Consider the following 22,077-nt stretch of genomic DNA (forward strand, 5'->3'; position numbering starts at 1 on the left):
TTGTTACTTTCTTGCATTTAAGTTTCTGTAATTAAGTTTTGCTGAAGTGACAGTCCTGTTTTTCTCTCCCTCAACAGGTGACTATGTGTTGATGACGGTGTACTTTGACCTCAGCAGAAGGATGGGCTACTTCACCATTCAGACCTACATCCCCTGTATCCTGACCGTGGTCCTCTCCTGGGTCTCTTTTTGGATAAAGAGCGATGCCACGCCTGCAAGGACAGCCCTAGGTATACCACAACACTGCCCGTGTAGCTCTGTAGAGAAAAGTGCTGAGCTTGTTAATCAAAAAAGTTAAATTCAGAAGGGCTTGTATAACTTAATCCTCCTTGGGAGCAGTAATTTGCAATACTTTTTTTCCTTTATGTTGCTTTTCTGTTACGCCCACCATATTGGCAGATAACTCCTTTCTTGCTTGTGAAGGATGAGCAGCAGGGAATAGTGTTGATGTCCAACATTTTGTCATGCTTTATTGAAGTGATGAGAATACTTCCACCAGAGAATATAAAACTTGCTGCTACTGCTCGTTCAAGCTGTAGCTGTGTGAGTCTAATATGAGGAAAATGAATTGGAAGTTTGTGGCAGGATTTAAAGCTTTTTTGATAATTCCTGTTCAATCTGAGATTTAGACAGCTTGATAGCGAAAGCAATAATCTCTTTTTTGATTGGTAACTGCAATGTTATAACTCAGTCTTTGTCGCAGTAGTTATTACCAGCGAAAGCAATCATATTACTGGAGTATTTACAGTACATCACTCAACACGGCTGTGGAGTGAGAGAGGACGACAAATGAAGAAAAAGCTGTTGTGTATCTCTGTGTGTTCATGTGTGCCATTCACAAATGAATATGCATGTTTCACTGTAACTTTAGTTGTGCATTAATCCATTATGAAAATGTATGCCCCATCAGTGTTGCTTGTTTCTCTTTCATCCTTGATTATAGCACTAATCTTATTTATCTTTGCATGAGTTGACAATTGTTTTGAATTATTTTCCTCCTCCACTGCATGCCTACCATTAGTTCATTTGCTTTCCTGTGGATCTTTGTGCAAGGTGCTTGGTTTCCTGGTTGATGTGGAATTGGAGGTAAGTGCCTGACAAGTTCATGTCCAAATAAATAGATATATATATATTTTGCCACCAAAGATTTAAGTTACACAGTATTCACCTACAGTATAGTTTCACAATTTATTTAATATAACTATTCCTTAAATTGTGAGAGGACACCTTTGAGTTTGGAATTTCATTTCCCTTTCATTCTCGTTACCTTAAACCTCAGTGACCCACTGGTGAGGTCAGCCATTACAAACTCATGCTGTGCAGCCAAACATTGTTCAAACTCTGAACTTTAATTAAATTCTAGTCACAGATACTACACCTGTCAGACTTGGGCAAATGTAAATTTGGAGAAACGTGTGACTCATCTAAACATAGACAACTAAAATATTACAGTTTTGGAATGGTGCAGCCATTGGGTTTGAATATCTCACTCAGTTTCAACATTATATAGCTTCAACGAAGAGTAGGAACTAGCAGATATGTGACATATGACACTGTCAGAGTGTGATTTTTTTCAGACTTTGAAGCTTCTTAAGGGGAAAAATTATGAAAACTGTTTGTTAAGAGGTTAAACTGTTGAGGTTCATATAGGATATTAGGGAAGTAAACCTGGGAGGGAGTTTAACAATGCAGAGTGGTCCACCAAAATCTGGAAAAGGTTGCTCTGAAGGCAATAATACATGTTCCAATTTAATGCTGCAAACTAACAAAAACACATAGGAAATTCAACTAAAACCACTGATGTTCCTCGGAAAAAAATACAAATTTTAAATCCTATAGTGGACTCTTAACTGTGTAACCTAAAGAAAATCTTGACCAATATACTTTCATTTGTCTTCCTGCTTCTTCTGCCTTGTCTCATCATCACTGGGCTGACTGCTGTTTAACAACATTAAAAATAGATGGAAACAGAACTAAAATAAAAGCTTGCAAATTTGACAGTGGATTATAGAAGCACAGAGTTTTTCACAACTTGACCTCCATACGATTGTTCATTTTATTTTCTGATAAATCTACCTCCATGTTCCATGACTTGGCTGCCCTGTACACCATTTGGTCGTTTGTTATAGTGCAAATTACATTTCCTGGCTAATTTTGCCATAGCTGTTTAAACTAAGTTTAATTTAATCAATTGATTTGATACAGTTTAATGGCCAAGATGGGCTGATAATGGTTAAATTAAAGTCTGAGACAGCCAAGCCTATTTAAAATGTAACAATTGAACTATGTCCAATAATTTAGCACACTGACTACTTAACATTGGCACTACCCGCCTACACGGAATATATCTGTTATTTTGGTAGACTTCCCACCAGGCCCATCAGGATTTTTCATGGTTCTCTCTGACACTTCGCCACAGATGCCAAAGTCTCCACCTCATTTATTCATTTGATCAATTGCAAATTAAAGACTTTACCCAGGGTTCACATTCATACACTTAGCCCAAGGAGCCACCAAATACTTCAGTAGTAGTGCTAGCTCCACCAGAGCAGCTGGGGATTAGTGCCTTGCTTTCTGGCATTCTGGTATTATTTGTTATAGAAAGTAAGACTCTTGACGACTTAACCTCCACCACCCAGATTTTCTCACTTGACCCAAGAATTCAACCCGAGCCAACTTCTGCAACCTCCCAACAAGTGCCACCTGTACCCCGGATGTCACTTGCGTCGAGACAGTATTCACAACTCTGAAGTACTTTAATTCCACTCAGCCCCTGCCGCCCTTCATATGCCTGCCACTCAGCCAATATCACAGAAGGTCATCTGGAACGTCTCTGCGGTAATAAAGAAGTTATATTGGAGTTCCGTCCGTCCCCATTCGTTATAAAGCCCAAAGAAAATACTTCGCTGATAGCTGAGTCACTTCATATTGTATCGAATTCAATAAGCTAGCATTACAGTATTACACAAGCATGCGCTGGGCCAAATGGAGCCTTTCCTCTTGTGCTGTTAATGAAAGTTGATCATAATAAGAGATTGTGTTCAGCTCCGCTCAGCTTACTCCACTCAGCTGTTAACTTGATGAAAGTTGATGATGATGACAGTTGAACGTCAAAACAGTTTGAACCAGATGAGCTCAAGAGAGACAACAACACAAAGGTTTATTTCAGAGTGTGTTAAGAAATGCTCATAGGAGTATAGACGTGTCCTGAAACACCACTGCTCCCTTGCTCTTTACCAAAAGACAATTAATTATATTTTTTTTATCTGCTAAACGTCTCATTACTAGTAGATTAATATACAATAAAGAGGTTTTACTTCATATTAATTTGGCTTGACAGTAACAGCTTTTTACCAGTGTAGCAAAGATTCAGTATCATTTTATTACTGCTGTACGCTTGTATGTATGTGTGGTTTTATTCAACATATTCAGTTCTCCCAGCTTTCACCTTGGTACTGCAGCTGTTATTTAATGTGCTCAAGATATGTGTGTGCCTACCTGCCTGTCTGTCTGTCCATCAGTCTGTCTGTCTGCCTGCTTCTCAACAACAACCAAAGGCAGTGAAGGCTCACAGTATGTGGGTGGTGGTGTGATACATGAGCAAAGGCAGTGAAAGGCTTGTGATCTCCCTCCGACAACAGGTATCGCAGAGAAGCAAGCTGTCCCAGTCCTGATAAACATCCACATTCAGCTCAACAACAGAAAGTCATTTAGCCTTTCTCCTCTAGTACATCGCCCCCGTTTTTAGGTCGGCCTGAGACCTGATCCCAAGGCTGAAAGGGGAGAAGAGAGATAAGAGGAAGAAAGGCTAGGCGCAAGAGAGGGACAAAACAAGAGTGTAAAGCAAAGTGAAGGCCTCTGACACGTAGTGGCGGGGAGAAATGTCAGAACGAGGGAGGAGGATCATTTGAAAGGCGGAGAGGTTGAAATCCAAGGAAAAGGCAGGTGATGCCGCTGACCCAGCATCCCCCCCTCCGCAACCCCGCCCCCTCAAGGCAGTGTGCCTTGACAAGCTGTTAACATGTTCCAGGTGGTATTTCCAAAGAGCTGTCACTCACCTGCTACACCTTCGGCTAGAAGCAGCGGGCTGGAAGTAAGAGAGCTGAGCTCAGGTTGATTCCCATTAGACCTCAATCTCTGCAGCTCAGATGGATCTTGACAGAGATACGGGGGATTGTTGATGGGGAATAAATTCACCCAAAGGCACAAGTTGAGAATGCAGAGCTGTAGAAGGGAAAAGAGAACTGTGGCACTGGAGTTAATTGAACTCGGTGGTAAAATCCATCATCATGCTACACAGAGTAATACAGAATATCACATCCTTTAGGTTCATTAAAATGGAGGTGTATGGAATTTAGCTGCTGAAAGCATCAGAAATGACAGAACCATTTAGAAATGTCTTAAGATAATTAATCTGCTGGTTACAGTTCCATCATGCCAGAAAGCGGCAGCACAAAACTCTCACAGAATAGGTGGTACTGAAAGCTTGGTGACGAAGTGGTTACTCGCAGGTCGTACAGGGTCTACCTTTGGTTGTGGATAGTTTGTTTGTAGTAGGATAGCTACAAGGAGGAAAAATCTTTGGTCTTGCATCTTATTTGGCAGAATAGGTTTATATAAATATGATCAGCCCTTTCTAGACAGTTTTCACCTGATCAGGAGTTGTTGAAATCTGTGTTGAATTCTACAAATGCTACGCGGAAATTTAACAAAACTGCACATTACGGTGATTACATTGAAATTGATTGATTTTGGCCCATATTTTGGCTGTTATGAACACTGGTGTGGTCCTTACTCTGTATTATTAAGTCCTCCTAATAATAATAATAAAATATGTTGTCTGTAATTGTCTTCCAGAATAACACAATAAGCGTTTTCTGACACTCTATATCGGCAGGATGATATCTTTTGTCAGTGCCTTTCAAAACCGTTACAAATCAATCTATGTGGTACAGACATAGGTTTACGGAGAGATCATGTATTGGGTTAAAATAACTACTTCATTAAGGTTAGGGGACAATGGACATCATGGTTGAAAGAAACTAAATGGGAAGCAAATAGCAGTCTCCCATGTCATAGTCTGATGTTTAGTTGACCCCTCCAACCACTCAGACTGTCTGGCTATGCAGACTTTGTGGCTCAATGACAACATCACACTATTTCCTCTTTTGCTACGAGTCCTAATTCCTATAACCACTTTAAGGGGCTTTGTGACTTACACATAAATATATAATTTTTAGGCATTTATCCACAGGCTCCACTGTTGACAGTTTTCATTGTTTATTTTCTATTTTCTACCAAAGAAATAGCCCCAATACCCAAACAACACTTTGTTTGGAAGTATTTATTCATCTCAAACATTGGGGCCCGGCAGTTACCAAAAGAAGCTTATTTCTCATGATATTGGTGTGGTGGGAATAAAAAGAAGTAACGTTTAAAAACCCAAGGTTTCCCTGTGAGAGTTGTCATTCTCACAAACGCTTGTCAACGGTGATATGTCAGCTTGGGTGTAAGAGCTGACAATGGTCCTCGAGGGAACCCTACCACCAAGGCAGCGAGTTAAAGATGGGTGGTTGTACAGAGACATCAGTCGCTCAAACTGCACGGTGAAAGAGATAGGGGAATCTAAATTGGGTGTTATGTTCACCACCGGGACAAACCTGCTCTATGATCAGCTATGTTTTTCCCCCTGAGCGGTTTCTTTCTGGGACACATGATTGGCTTTAATGGTAATAGTCACCACTTCCAATAAATGGAGTTAGCCACAAGTTTTCAGATGCCTCACACAAAGAGGAAGTTCATATACTATAATTACCAAATCAATGCAAGAAGATTCCCTGCCCTTAAAGTTGCCTTGTTTATCATGGTCTATAGATATCAAGCAGACCATCAGAAAATGCACAGCTGAGTCAATAAATTATAGAGGAGAGTAGACTTGCTGCAGGCTGTTGAGTCTCAAGTGTCTCCTTGGTCAGAGGGGACTCATGTTGGTCCATTTGACTGATTACATGCATGGGAGACGTGGCTTTAAGTCAAGGCCTCTACAGTACGCATCAAACACCTTTAATCAGATTAGATTGAAGTTGCCATGTGTAGCATTTTAACCTCAATCACTAGCACATTAATTTGAAAACATCAGCATAATTGCCATAAACAAACAAGGCTCTCGCCGAGGAGACTGTCAGCTCCTATGTACGCTGCATTTTACTTTGTGTTGATGAGGTGGAAAAATCTGCTGGAGTGCTTCGCAGCTCAAAACAGGCACACCTTTACTTTTGCAAATAATACACATTTTTATTCCCACTTCAAATATTCTGACTGAGCAATTTCAATTTCACATTAACCTACTTTGTCAGAACATATATTCGCTGATATTTGGGGCCGTTGTGATCTTTAATCTTTTTCCTTGCTCTTCAAAACAAACACACAGATAGTGATATCCTCTGTATGAGCCAACAATTCGTAATGTTTTCATGTTTTATTTAACAATCACAGAAATATGCCATTTTAGGAGGCATTGTTTTAAGTACGTCAACTTAAAATGACATGTAAATCGATTTCATGCATATATTTTTGTGGCCACTTTTCTGTCATTGTTTATCATATCTAGAAGCCAAAGTTGACATATTAGAGTATCTTGTCTTGACTGAAAAACAGTCCAATGACAACCCATACTCTATATATCATAGATGACTTTTTAAAGAAAGCAGCTAAAAAAGAGCAAATATTCACATTTGAGAGCTAAATTGTTTTGCAAATTTTCTTAAAATATGATTCAAAATAGTTGTAGTTTAATTTTGTTTCGATTAAACATTTTCTCAATTGACTCATCATTTTCGCAAGGTAGTTAGATTATGTCCCCATTCCCAAAGGGGACATATCATACTTTTTGTGATTTCCTGTTATTTTTATACTAGGATGATGTTGGATGTCATTGTCAAACATGGTGAGAGTATGTAAAAATCCTCCCTAACAGTCAAAAACCAGGGCTTCGGCCTTCTCTAAACGCTTCGTTTGCAACCTCTACTTCCTCCTCGTGATGACATCAGATTGTTCGTGCATGCTCTTAAACGACCGTCCGTTCTGTAGTCTTTGTTGGTTGTTACCAGGGCTGTTGTTGTCAACTTGCATATTTTGGATCCAAACTGGGCTTGAACATGTACGTTAGCAGTTTCCATTTTGAGTAAAGAATGACAAAAAGTAGTATAATCCTACTACTATATGTTGTTTCATAGTTTGTTGACGTAGCCTTGCAAACTGCCTGGATATCTGCTGAGGGGCAGCTTCTGGAAGCTAACCAATCAGAACACAATGGGATCATCAGGAGGGGGCCTTAAAGAGACAGAAGCTGAAACGACCTGTTTCAGACAGATTCTGAAATTAGGAGCTGCATTAAGAGCCAGTATAAGATAAAAAAGGAGTTTTTAACTGTAAATCATGCAAAGATATTCCAGAAGATATTCCAGAATATAAATATAGACCTGGAGATGTGCATGATACGTCCCCTTTAATCCCGCCTCCAAAACTCTGATTCTGTTTCTCCAACTGGGGGAAACAGCCATCTATACCAGATCAATATGAATAGCTTAACAAATCAGAGATGTGAGGAAATTCAGAGAACTGAATCAGGCACAGTCATAAACACAACACTGGATGCTTGGTCAATTTTGCAGTATTTGAACGTGTGGCGAGTTATAAATTGAAGCTTTAATATCAGCAACCTCAGCCATTCAGTTAGAAAAAACATTAAATAGAAAAACCACCAGTCTTGGAGCAAATTAAGTCTGTAGTCATAATGAAATCCATGCAGTCTTGTGACCTGGCCACTGATCCCTAACTGGTACTCCTCAGTACTATTTATAGACACCTCCATGCACACAAGCTGTGGTCTGTTCCACCTGATTTACTCCTGGACACATAACAAAGGTCAGCATCTGATATTTGTTACCATATTGTGGCAACACCCCATCACCACTAGACATGTATGACATTGTTTAATGCCAACTGCCAAGTCATTAAACTCCCATTTTGTATATTATCTTGTATTTAAAAAACAGAAAATATGTTCTCTCTTGTTGCTATGATAACACCGTCAGGATGATTTTGTTCTCTGGGGATGTGTGCAGAATTTTTGCTATTACAGGCATATGCACTGGAGCTTTCCTCACTTCTATGTGACGGCCCTAGTTTTCTGTCGGTAGATGTGAGACTTTGTGTTGTACAGATCGCCTGCACAGACAGGAATCACCCGGTTGCTATGGCATCATGTAGCGACAATTCCCACAGAATGAATTAAACTGTGCAAAGAAAACCCGTGACCTTGATTTGAAAGAGCATCCAAACTGTGAGCAGCCAGTGGGTAGCTTGAGATTAAAAAACACACCCTCACCCAAAAAAAACAAAAAACAGTTGTGTCAATGTACTTGCTGTTTTATTGAGATAATACTGTTTACAGTACATTGGGATCAGAACAGATAGTACGATTTAAGGTATTGGAAGCAGGGAGTTGTTCATTTACCTAGTCTGGCACTTAAATCTAATGAGCGAGGAAAAAGAGAAAGTCTAGACGAGCACTACCAGAGGAGGTAGCTTGAAATAGATGGGAGCAACTCGTCTCTATGGAAACCGCAGGCGAAAACAGTGGCACACACTGCCATGAAAGACATGTAGGAGATGAGGATGAAAGAGACAGAGAGAGGGAGGGAGAAAGGGACGGAGAGGGAGAGGAAGGGTGAGACGCGGCATGAAGAGAAAGAGGAGAGGATGAGAGGGAATGAAGGCGAGTTGCAGCGCTTACGAGGATGATGTGTGTGTGTCACAGCAGTAGATATCGATGCCCCCAGTGGGCATTAATGTCACTGGGTTCATCTCTCTTTGAGAGAATTGATTTTATTTCACCAAGCGAACACAATATTCTCCTTTAAGACACCATGGGGAGTAATTTCTCCAACAATGGCACTGATGACACAATTAAAAGTTATGCCAAATTAAAGTAGTTGTGATCCATTGACCAGTGTGAGAGGTAAATATTGATATTGATAATGGCTGCGGTCACAATTTTACATTTTACTATTACAGAAAAGGTTGTTAGTTACATTCCAAAGCAGCTAACTCACTTGTTACAGTGATCAGGTAAGAGCAGTTGACAGGTGACTGGCAGTTAATCCCCCATCTGGTCATTATACATTTTCAGTTCAAAGTATTCACTATAGAGGTCAAGCTAATGTGAGTGTTACAGCCATATTTCCATCATGCATCACTGTCAATAACAGACAAGTTGAATGATAAGAGCTTTACCTCTCCAGAGGCTGACTAATGACCACAGTCTGTACATCAGCATCAACTGTCAGCATAATGTCGCTCTTCATTCAGGAATCCAAGACAAAAATCAATTGTGTCTTTAGCACAATTTTGAATTTGTATCCCGTAATTTAGTTTTTGTGAGTCATAATATCTACTTTGTGTTGATAACCTCAGTCAAATTTTGACTTACTAAACCAAATTTTAAACTTACGGAGTCATAAGTTTGACTTGTCAGAATGTGTATATTCACTGTTATGCTGGTGTAGATTGCCCTCATAATTTTAATTTATTAAATCATACTTTTGACATAGTATCTTGTTATTTTCGTGTAGTAACTCGTAATTCTGAATTCTCATAATTTTGACCTAGTTTAAATTTGTATTTTATCCCTTCATTGAATTACTGAGTGAAAATTTTGAATTACCATGACCAAGATTTTTTTTTTTTGGTGGTAATGGGCCTCCATACTTTAGAAACATAATTTTACTAAACTGCCTGTGCCTGTTCAAAATGTGTCTGTTCGGAACAGGCTGATTTCTCAACAACTAGAGAGAACATTGCCCGTCTCCTAAATGCCTCAAATGCAGTAGACACAACAATTTACCGATGCTCCCTAAATGCCTGACACACAGAATATCTGGAAACTACAATTTTGAGTTGAGCTGAAGTTGATCGGATGAACTGTGGTGCCTGTTCAAAATGTGCCTGAGACATCCTACACTATGTCTTGAACATACATACAAAGTTCGCTTGAGAAATGGGAGTACAGCTTAACTCTCTAAACTTCTTGAATTCATTTGCTATGGTAGTTCTTATCACTACAGATGTAATCCCATCTCCGACCACAATGTGGCTTGCAATGGCAGACTGGTACTGTCCATATTTCCCTGCGTTGAGTACACATGCAGAAGAAGAAGCAGAAGCAACGTTGTTTATGAGGTATTTTTATATATTTCCGAATGTGCCTGAGTGTGCCTGTACATGCCAAGTTTTTTTTCACAGCGCACAGTTCAATAGTAGAGCTTAAGTCTCTTAAACTTTTTCAAGTCATTAAAACCACAGATATAATCCCACCTCTGACCATTGTCTGTATTTCCGCTCATTGACTCCACGGGCAGAAGAAGATGCAAATCAACATCATTTATGAGGCATTTTTATATATTTCTCGAGAACCGCTCATCCAAACAACTTCACACATCTACATTGCACTCTCTTGATTTCCCAGCAATCCATCTGCCATGTATGAAGTAGATTGGATGAACGGTTCTCAAGATATGCGAACGACAAACATACATACAGACAGACAGACAGACAGATTTCTTACTTTATGAAGAGAGATGTAACAAAAATGCTTATTGTGTTAGTGTTTAATAAAGACTTTTGCTTAAATTGAATAGGCAATCAATGTTTTGATACTGTCATCAAGAGAAATTGCTGATGCTGATTTGGGGTTGCATTAGATTCAAATAAATATAAAAGATAGTTAGCATTAAAACACATACAGCTTGCAACAGCCTAAATCTGGAGTATTTGACATTAACTTGACTGAATCTATCAATAATTTTACTGTAATATGATCTAATTCAATATAGTGATTGATGCAAAATGTGCAAATATAAAAACGAGGCAAAAACTAGGGCTAAATTTGACACTAATGAAGAAATGTCTTATAGATCGTTTAGTTAAAAGCTAATTTTTTAATGCTGTTATCTATAAGTTGACATTTATGAAAGAAAAAAACACTTGAATGGAATGCACACGTGAAGCATTTTATGACATCACATTCTATGACATCACATTCTATGATATCACATTCTATAGATCACATTCTATGACATCACATGATGTGTATGCCTTTGATGTCTATGACATCAGACATTACATCACAGTCTTTGGACGGCCAAGTTATCAAGTTAGTGCAGAATCTTGGTTTCTACACACCAAAACCATATTGTGAAGCCAAGATGGCGACAGCACAAGACCAGAGAGTTGTTCGACCCAAGATCAAGATAGACTACATGGCAAGCAAGAAAAACACAAGGCCGGAGTACGGCACAAGACAAGGCAGGGAGTTTGTGAACACAAGGCCGGAGTACGGCACAAGACAAGGCAGGGACTTTGCTAACACAAGGCCAGAGTACGACACAAGAGGAAACAGGGACTTTGCTAACACAAGGCCGGAGAACGGCACAAGACAAGGCAGGAACTTTGCTAACACAAGGCCAGAGTACGACAGAAGAGGAAACAGGGACTTTGCTAACACAAGGCCGGAGTACGACACAAGACAAGGCAGGGACTTTGCTTACACAAGGCGGGAGTACGACACAAGAGGAAACAGGGACTTTGCTAACACAAGGCCAGAGTACGACACAAGAGAAGGCAGGGACTTTGCAGGGACTTGGCATTGTCAGTACAAGCCTACACCCAGCATGGGCCAAATCAGACCTAATCTCTGGGATGAAAATGCTGCTCTCAAAGCCCAGCTAAAACATTCTCAGTTAGAGGAGCAACAGTGTCATCACAAATATGTAGCTGCTGAGAAAAACGCCTCAGATTTGAAGACCCAGCTGGGGGAACTTCACAGGAAGTACTCCAACACTGCTGCAGCAGATGAGAAAACCATTAAAGAGCTCAAACACCAGCTTGAACTGGCTTGCAGCTTAGAGACTAAGTCTTTTATGGATGAGATCCTTAAGCTCAAACTTGAGCTTAGCGAGGCTCGCAATGAGCAGATCAATTCTTCCGACAGGCAGATTCAATGCAACTCTGCTGCAGAGCGGTGTGAGGAGCCACCAGCCTGGAGCACGAAGGCCTCCCAGAAAGACCTGGAGGACCAGACAACTGGGGATGAAAGGCTAAGTACAGAGGAGCTCCAGCAGAAGCTCCAAAAGGCCCAGAAAGACCTAGAAGAGCAGGCCGCTCAACACAGCAAGGAACAAGAGGCTCTCCGCTGTGAGACTGAAGATCTCAGAGCAAAACTCTGCACTGTTGAGACCCTCAAAGAGAAAAACGTTGTGAAGGCTCTGGAACTGGAGATGGAGATACAGTCAATCAAAATATCCTTTGCGGAACAGCTAGAGCAGCAACAAATAGAAAACAAAAAAGTTCTGGCTGCACTGACAAAAGCAGAGGAGGAGAAGGCGTCTCTCCAAAAGACTCTGAAAGTAAAGCAGGAGGAGTGGTCTCAGGCAGGAGCCGACATGGAAACCAGGCTGGTTAAACTCGAGTCCATGATGAGCACACTGTTGGAGGAAAAGGCCAAGACGAAGAAGAAGAGCTGGCTGGTCCGGCTCTTCGGCAGCAGGATAAAGAAAGCGTAAACTGCACTGCAGACACACTTGGTTAAGACTTGTTAACATGTCTGCTGACATGTCTGTTGACTTGATTCTGCATATTACAAATACATCAAGAACAATCAATACCAAAGTAACACTAAAACAATACTAAAATCATCATCATCACCATCATTATCATCATCATCATCATAATAACAATAATCATAATAGGAAAAAATATTAGGAAAAATATACAAAAAGAATAATGATAATACTAAAATAATCATCATCACCATCATTATCATCATCATCATGATAATAATCATAATAGGAAAAAATTTTTAGGAAATATATACAAAAAGAATAATGATAATATTAAAATAATCATTATCATCATCATCATCATCATCACCACCACCACCATCATAATCATAATAAAATATGAAATACAAAATACTGCGATGCTATTTCAGTGCTTCAGTTCTGTACAAAATGATAATTTTTCACCTGAGTTGAGTATTTCTTGAAAAAAGAAGATATGCAGTAAAGATGTGTTCATGCTGCTGACAAAATAAAGTCAAATATTTTATTGAATTATTCATTTATTTCTTCTTTTTTTGGTCGAAACACTAATGTATTCCGAGGTGTGAGAAACAAAGCAGGCAACAATTTTGAGTTAAATTATTCATATTTTACTTTTTTAATTTAATATTGTATTTTTTTAGTAGTTACTGTAGTTGTGAGTTATTTTTCAGAATAAGATTTAGAATAATAATAGTTCGCAATTTTACATGGTATCACATTGATCCATACAATTACATACATACATTTTTGAAGTTTAAATCCTCTTTAAAAAATCCTGTTTTACATGAAAATGACAAACGTTTTTAAAATAACAGGTTTTTAAAATAACACATTTGTATAAAGTTTAACCTGAACAATCTCTAGCACATGATGCTCATCACCAGGGACGGAGATAGACTCTCAGCACAGAGGGGGCCCTCTTGATAAGGTCATTTTAAAATTCAACTGTAAAATAGCTGATATATCCATAAACACAAATTGTCACTTATTGAGCCAAGTAAGCCTATGTCTAAGAAAACATACAGTGAAGCCACTTATCCAAACATAAAGTAGACAGTCCACAACACAACAGACACAGATAGGTGCGGAGATGCGGTAAACATGAAGTTAAACGACAGATTAATCTAATATTCTTACTTACTTCTTCATAATTTAAGTTAATAAAGACTAATTATTGATGTTTCACTCACCAGTTGTCCCTGCTTAGCCTGAGGTTCAGTGTAGTCCATTTGTGTATTCCACCACGCCCCATATAACAAAATAATCCATACAGGTTAACTTTGTACATATCACACTCTCCTTCATGGTGGCAAACCTGCCAACCACTTTTTGTCATTGTTTAAGTCCTGCTCAACACACAGCAAAGTGAGGTTGAAAAGTCTGTCCTCATCCATGCACGAATGCAAATAGCTCTTAATGAGCCTCAGACGGCTGAAACTTCATCTTGCGAGTTTCATTCACCACAAACATAAAAAGACATTAATATCTCATATTTTGGCTAAATTTTTCAGCAAAATTAGTCACTCTGCCATTTCAATGCACATTGTGGTCGGAGGGGGGATTACATCTGTAGTGATAAGAACTACCAAAGAGAATGTATGGAAGAAGTTGAGAGAGTTAAACTCTACTTTTCCTGCTGCACTGCTCAGTTGGGTTGCACATCTCCAGCAGGACCCCTACTGAGCGTGGACCCTGGGGAAGCCACCCCCTCTTCCCCTGCGGTCGCTCCGCTTATTCTCATCAGAGCCTCACATCTACTTGTATTGTAAATAAGAATGTGGAGGTCCAGGCGACACTTTAGCTAAACTACTAGCTAGACACTTTACTTTAAGTAAAATTGTACTTGTTGGATTTAGATTCCATGGTAATATGATCTGTATCCAAGACCTAAAACAACAGTTACCATCACTTAGAAGTAAAATTTGCACAGTAATCCCACTTTTACAGATTTCCACATGTTCAATAGTATGAAATGGTATGTTCACTATCTTCAGCTGAAACACAATGCCAAGATAGTGAGAGATGACTGCACTCAATTTGACTCTGAGATAAGAAAATTAAACAGTTAAATACAGTAAATACTACCAGAGTGACTCTTTTTAGTTATAAAGCTACTAAAAAATCCTCAGATGCCATTTTTGGGGTTTCTGCCTCTTGCAGCTTATTGTTTTATATTAGAAAATCTCATTTCTATCCATGCTACGTGAGGAAAGTTTGGCAAACCGTGGCTGAGATTTGAAAATTTTATTGCATTCATTACCATCACAGATATACAGGACCGGCTTTTTGGCTCATGCTTGCTGAATTATGGCTGCATTGCTTGAGCCACTTCATAGACAAATCGTGTTTCAGTCATGAGGAGTTGTCAAGATTTGCCTCATAATTCTGATGCGGCTCCATTGTATAATATAGGTCCTTAACCCACAAATTGATTTCTGACACAACTTCATCACATTTTTGATCGCTGGGAGAAGGGAAAAGAAATTAAATTCTTTGATAATATGAACTACTCTGCTGCACCACATTCAAAACAAATCTGTTAAATATAAGACAGGATTGGTGCAAGAATGGGGACATCTACCCAGAATACCCCATATGCATTATTAATGCTAATTAATAAACCTCTGCCCACATGTTACATAATCACTGACTTCTGCATGGGTCACCCCAGCGCTGACCAGCCATTCATCATGCGGTCATAAAGTATTTCTCCTGCATTCCTCATACATGCATTACCTTCCCAGGTATCACCACAGTGCTGACCATGACCACCTTGAGCACAGTGGCCAGGAACTCGCTACCCCGAGTGTCCTACGTGACGGCCATGGACCTGTTTGTCACCGTCTGCTTCCTGTTCGTCTTTGCTGCCATGATCGAGTATGCCATGCTCAACTACTACTCCTACAGTATACGCAGACCCCCTGCCAAGACACAGAGAATGGTAAGCCTGCAATGACTGTGTAGGTAACAGATTGATACTGTAAATTAGCTCAGAATTTGCCTTTTATATGTTAACATCCACCTCCGCCGAGGCCAGGGTTCTTCTCTGAGCACATGCTGCAAAAACGAGCCTGTAAAGTGTGTATCTTTGATTTATTTCTCTCGGTAATGTATAACTGCTGCATTAATAACAATAAGTTAACAACTGACCTGCAAAACATGACAAATCTTGTTATTATAGTGTGGCCATTATCAGAGCTAATCAAATTCAAACCAAATTCAAACCTCTTATTCAGACAAATGTCTCACTGGTTTGAGAACACACAAGGTTCATGGGTGCCATAGCAACCTCAGCGGCCCTCAAGTCCACCGTCACCCATGGGGTCAGTACCTATGGTCCAGATCTAGCTGTCCAGACAAAGAAAAAAAAACAACAACCAAAAGGCGTCACAAGCTTGAAAATTTGTGCTTATTTACCATCCTGCCACCTGATGAGCTAATCATGAATCATTGGAAAGTGTGTGTGTATGAGCTGACACAAAGCTGGAGTCTTGGTGTGATACCATGATCTGCTTCAGAAGCTTTTTCAGCCCTGAAACTCCAAAACTGTTGTGATATTTTCAGAGAAAATGAACAGAGAAAAAAGCTATTGAATGGTGTCTTCAGTGTAATATCAGCCTTCAGAAACTCCTACTGATTGTGTCCATAGGGTGTCAAAATATATATAAAGTGCACAATGTCTTCTTAGGTTTCTGACATGTGTCTTTATGAGCACGTGTGCTGTTGAAAACATTTCTTTTCTAGCAATCACTCTTGCGCGAGAGCCTAATGCTCCGCGTGGGCGTTCTCAAGGCTACACCTGCCGCGAACGCTTTAATGGTGACGGCACACATCTACTAAATCTGAGTCAGCCACCGCTGCTGTCATTTCCCTCTCTCTCCAGATCCCCTCCCTCTTCATTATTTCCTCCCAGTGCAGAAGAGTTCTGCTGAATGTGTCTGAGGGCTAAAAAGACTGTCAGCTTGGGCTGAACAATTAAGTTGTGTTACATTCAGTCCCCTCCTCTGTATTTCTGGCTCTCTGCTGTATTTTCGCCTGGTCTGTCTGTGGGGAAGCCTCATATTTCCCTCCCCCCCAACTCCATGTGGCCCCTTTGTGCCACCCACTCAGTCAATTCTCTTACTCCACAAGACACATCTAACTCTCCCTCGCTCGCCTCCCACTCTCCCTTTAAGAGCAGAGGACTGCAAAAATGTCTGATTTTACCCCAATTAGTCTGTCCCACACAATTTTATAAACATCAGGGAGAAAGTCACATAATTAATTTTGTCAGGAGGTACTTATTCAGCATTCCAGTCTAAAAATTCAAGCTTTAGCCGCATTATGTGACTATAAAAAGGATGAAAACAAACAACAGTGATTCTTGTTAGCATATATTTGTATGTTCTTAAATCAATAGTTTTACTTTCAATTAAATATGTTTAAACAGAAGTATTGTGGTACATTTTATCATAAAATCTGTTGCCAAGAGTGAATTTGAACTTTTCATAAACACCCTCAAAGCCGCTATGCTATCACAAAGGCATATCGACTCACAAATGCTTTGTACATTGTTGAACTCATTTTGTTGTTTGGTTGTGGGATTTTTTTGCCTTTGAACTGGACGAATGTGGAAAATGGTACATCATTCTGAGATTTATTGAGCACATCAAAAGTGGAGTTTGATGGAGTTTTTTAGCAATCTAAAACATCAATAAATACATGTTATGTTTTGTGTCTTTACAGACTTGCTAGTTTGCACTAATTATCAATCACACACTAATCCACTGCAGCTTCAGTGGACCAGAATATAATGCAGGAAAAAAAAACAAAAATGTTGGATTTTGAGAAAAACATGCAGCCACAATGATGAAGATACTCACATTTTCATGAACGAGTGTTGTGCTTTTACTTCCTTTTAACTACATTCCCAACAAACAACATGTACTTCTGCTTGAGAGTAATAGTAAAGTACTTATTACACACCTGAAACAGAATTAACTCTGGCACAACAGCCATTCATAAATTACCGTTAGCTAAGCCACGTTCCCCTTAGTTACTGCTGCCACAGCAGTCAAGCTCGCCCAACACATACGCAGTTTACAGCGACAGCAGCTGCAGATTTACCACTTGAAATTCTACAGAAATGATAAAATAGTGGGCCCTTGATTTCAGATAAAGCTTGCAAGCTGAAATGACTGCTCCTGGCAGAGCTAAAGCTAGTTAGCTAATTAAGCTAACATTAAAGAATCCAACTGTAATTTGTAATTAATTAATAGATTTCATCTGTGAGACCAAAATTTATTTTCCAAAAGAAATTATATTATATACCAAAATGCTCTGGAGACATTAGAGCCAGTGGTAAATTACCAAAGAGCTGCACAGATCAGTTCATTGGATTTCCCCGGGATGAGAACTGACATTGATTAGCCGATCATCTCTCGCGTAATCGGCTAATCGGTTATATTGGCTGCTAGCGGCAGGCTTCAATCTGCACTTGATGGCTACATACATGATACTGTGCTAACCCTGGGGCTTTGTCATTCCATACAGGCCTATTCATCTTTCAACATGGGTCGCACCCCTCGGCCCATGATGCCCATGGGCAATTCTCTTTTCTGGCATGACTACGATGACAACTGCCTGTATGAGTGCCTAGACGGTAAAGACTGCAAGAGCTTCTTCTGCTGTTATGAGGAGTGTAAAGAAGGCGGCTGGAAGAAAGGACGGATCCACGTCAACATCCGCGAGTTGGATTCCTACTCCCGGGTTTTCTTCCCCACCTCCTTCTTGCTCTTCAACATCGTCTACTGGGTCAGCTACCTCTACCTCTAGTCACTCTCGGGTTGTTATCCATGGGCCTTCTGAAACAGCCACAGTCCTCGCCACTTTGCACCGCGGCTCGTGATTTGAGGGTAAAACTAAGAGTGGAAAAGGACATGAGGTGGATCTGGGATCTGTGGGAATTGTGAAAGACGTGCTGGAGTGATGTGACTAAAAAATACATGTGTGCTGTGATGCAAAGTGTAAAGGCCATGATACTTTGAGTAGTTCAGGATTGTGGCACTCCAAGGAGAATAAAACGCTCAGCAGTAGAACAACAAGCTGCCAACATTAACTTGAATGGATAGGTCCCGTTTATGACCCTCTCAGACAGCTCTCAGACAACAGACAGCTGTGACTTCAGAGACGTTTGGGGATGGGACTTGTGTTGCTGAATCTTGGTCGATGAGATGGCGAAGCACCCATAGTGCCTTCTTTAGAAAGGGTGCGGCATCGAGAGACGCAGCTTCAGAGTTCCCTCCATTATCTTTATTACCTCATCCATCACACCGCCGCATGCTGAGCTGTTTATTCTTTGATGAAACAAACCCGGAACACACAGTTCTCACCACTGGAGATGTTTAAAACTAACACTCACCATTCATTTTGTAGCACATTAGTTTTAGTTGTACTCTAGAATTAGTTCTACTTTCTAATAATAGTAATGTTTTCTTCTTATACTTATTATTAGAATTAGTTGTACTTTGCAGTAAGTCAACTCGCTCTGACATCAGTCGTTAACTGTTAAATATGAGTTAGTGTCAGGGGCAGTGGTTGTCTGGTAGAGGACTGTTTATTAAGTCAGTGAGCTTTTGTTCATGATGCTTTATGACCAGGCGATGCAGTTTACAGTAGATGCCAAGAAGATTTGGGTGTTTTAAATGAATGCTAGGTTACATTCATACACACCAAATGTAAAAGAACTGCATAAATACATACCAATCCAATATTAAACATGCTAATCTCATCCCCGAGCATATTATGTGCATGAATAGTGAATAAATATACAGACTAGGGTTGGACGATTGGTGGCTTCTTCCCAACAACAGCTATATGAAAAAAGCTGCATATTTTATTTTTCTTCTTATTTCCATTTTGCATTATTATTAATATGACCTGTGGATTACCTAAGGTTAAGGAGTTAGTAACCCCAAAGAAATTTCATCACCATTGGTTTCATTGGAGGGTTGTGTGCCGCACATGATGTAATTCTGGGTAAACACAACTCATTGTTCTGGCATGAAATCGATTCAATACAAATATGTTGGATATTGGGGCAGAATGAGCCTACAGAAATATTAGTTGGCCAAAACTTCAAGTCACTTGAACCCTGAAGCACATACAGTACGAACACACATACTGTACATGGCCTATTTATTTTGTATAAGCGTCATTTCATACAGTTTCAGAAGTAGAGCTTGAGTTTATAAAATTGGAGTCTTGTTGAAAGCTTCAATTTTGCTCTTTTTCTTTTTTCCTCATGAAAAATGAAAGGAATTTCTGATGTCCTGCCATATGCAGGACCTAAAGGCGCAATCTCTTGTGCCCAGCTGGCAATGATCACAGGTGCTGTAAAATAGGTTCTCTATATTGTAATACTACACACATACAGTACACAGAGCGGTGTTGAAAAATGGATGATCCAGGATGACTCTTGATGGAGTCCCACACATCCCCTCCTCAAACATGTAAAATTGATGGAAGCATACGGACATACGAGTTCAAACAAAACCACATGAGGTGGACGGGACCGATGGTGTTTGAGACATTTTGGTTTTGTTTACTGTTCTATGGTGTTTTTTGCAGTTGTTTGGCTTTGTAGAACAATCAACCCCCTTTTCCCTCTTCCTCCCCCTCCTCCCCAACACACACATACACTTTTTCCCCCAGTATTTGTATGTTCAGAGAAAAGCTTTTATGTAAGATGTATCTAATTAATGTTTCTATTTTCATACAGTTATATATGGAATGTATGTTAGGCCAGTAGCGAGGCCGGAGTCAATCTGGTTCCACTTCAGTCAGTTCAAGCAGCCTAAATGAGTTTATCTTTAGGGCTCCTACATATTCATAAGGCCTCAAGTCACATTTGTGTTCTGTCCAGAGGTTTGTAATTACAAATCAAATCGCCTCGAGTAATGCTAAAGAAACAGCAGAAGGGCTGTTACCCTGTGGGCCATTACTGTCTCTGCTGATTTAATACATTAGCTGATATCAGACCATGAAATTTCACTGGATCTATCTATCTGAACTGACTGAATTGAACAGAGCTTGGCCCACACCGCAGTAAACTATCCTCACCTCTGATATTTCTACTACACTTTATAAGTGTCTTAGTCCGTTGAGATACTTCAATAAAACAAAATCACTATTTTCTACGTCTTAATGAAAATCACCTATGTGTTTCAACTGACTGGGACCTGTATTTATAAAGTCTCTTTGGAATCTGAGTGCTAACCCAGGATCAGCATTTGTGAGCATAATGAACTCGCTCAAGAGCCTCTTCCGGAGACCTCATCACCCCCATTAAAATTTCTGAGCTCCTCTGAAAAAGGGTTACATGCACGAGTCGCACCAAGGTGTCAGAAATCACGTATTACTCCTACTTTACCCTGCAAACCAATTTCGTTTTGATTGTCGGTGAGGGCTCCGGAAGGGTGGGGCTATAACAAAAAAAAAGCCATTCTGATCCTGGATCAGCACTCTTGGGTGAAATATTTTATGAAAATGGGATCTAGAGTGAAAATAGGTATCTTTTTTCTAGTGTGTGGTACATTGCTTATATTAATAAATAATGTTTTGGTCAAGTGCTACTGTGAAGTCTTTTTGTGTGAGAATGAAACTCTTCATGAGTGTTAATCCCCTGTTACTCATGCCTACAGGAGATGAGTTGTGTGTTAAGGCGTGAAGACACAGATCTGGAAGGATCTGGGACTCGTTTAGGGAAGGCAACATCATTACTTCATGAGAAATTCCATCACTTGGGGTTTTAGGCTCGTGTCCAAGAGTCTATCTAGTTGATATCCTTGATAATATCCTTTTTTGGACTTCAGTGCCAGCACCATCGTAGCTCTGATCCCTGTAAATCATCACCAATTTAAAAGGGATTTAATACTGAGACTCCTGCAAAAAGTGACCCAACAATCAGCCTTCTCTCAAAGCCACTGTCTAAATGCAAATACTGCTCAATATGTGATTATGATATGATTAAGACAATATGCAAGACATAAGTGGTAGCTAATTGTAGGATTAGAAGGCCTAGAATTTCATGCTAGTCTGTCAGTTTTTGACACCTCCATTATAAGTCTGCCATAAGTGTTGATACCGAACATCAATGCTGGTTTATTAGCAAAGACACCACTTATCAAAACTTTGGTTCCATTACTGAGGTTGCTGGTGCCATCGTTTCACGTCTAAATTCACACATGATCACCGTAATGTATGTACAGGATTCACTTTTAACCACTTTGACCAACTTTTGCTATGAAATGGTGAAGTCAGGTCCATATTATTTGTAAAGCCAGAAATCACAAATTTGCCTCAAAGTGCTTCACAGTCTGTACAATATACGAAAGCCTCTATCCTTAGACCTTCAGTCTTCTTTATCATACTTAGT

The 22,077-nt window shown here is 39.8% G+C and overlaps 1 protein-coding gene across 1 annotated transcript in view; it reads left to right on the plus strand.

Moving 5' to 3' along the window:
• Positions 1-21,268, plus strand: part of LOC121891656 (gamma-aminobutyric acid receptor subunit gamma-3-like) — a 124,459-nt gene extending 103,191 nt beyond the window's left edge. The window contains exons 8-10 of the mRNA XM_042404171.1: positions 78-230; positions 15,407-15,603; positions 18,195-21,268. Of these exons, the coding sequence (XP_042260105.1) occupies positions 78-230; positions 15,407-15,603; positions 18,195-18,476 (632 nt within the window). The 3' untranslated portion in view covers positions 18,477-21,268. The remainder of the gene's footprint in view (positions 1-77; positions 231-15,406; positions 15,604-18,194) is intronic.
• The last annotated feature ends 809 nt before the right edge of the window (positions 21,269-22,077 follow it).

The sequence above is a fragment of the Thunnus maccoyii genome, chromosome 24 (genome assembly GCF_910596095.1).
Source record: "Thunnus maccoyii chromosome 24, fThuMac1.1, whole genome shotgun sequence".
In the NCBI taxonomy this organism is placed as follows: Eukaryota; Metazoa; Chordata; class Actinopteri; order Scombriformes; family Scombridae; genus Thunnus; species Thunnus maccoyii.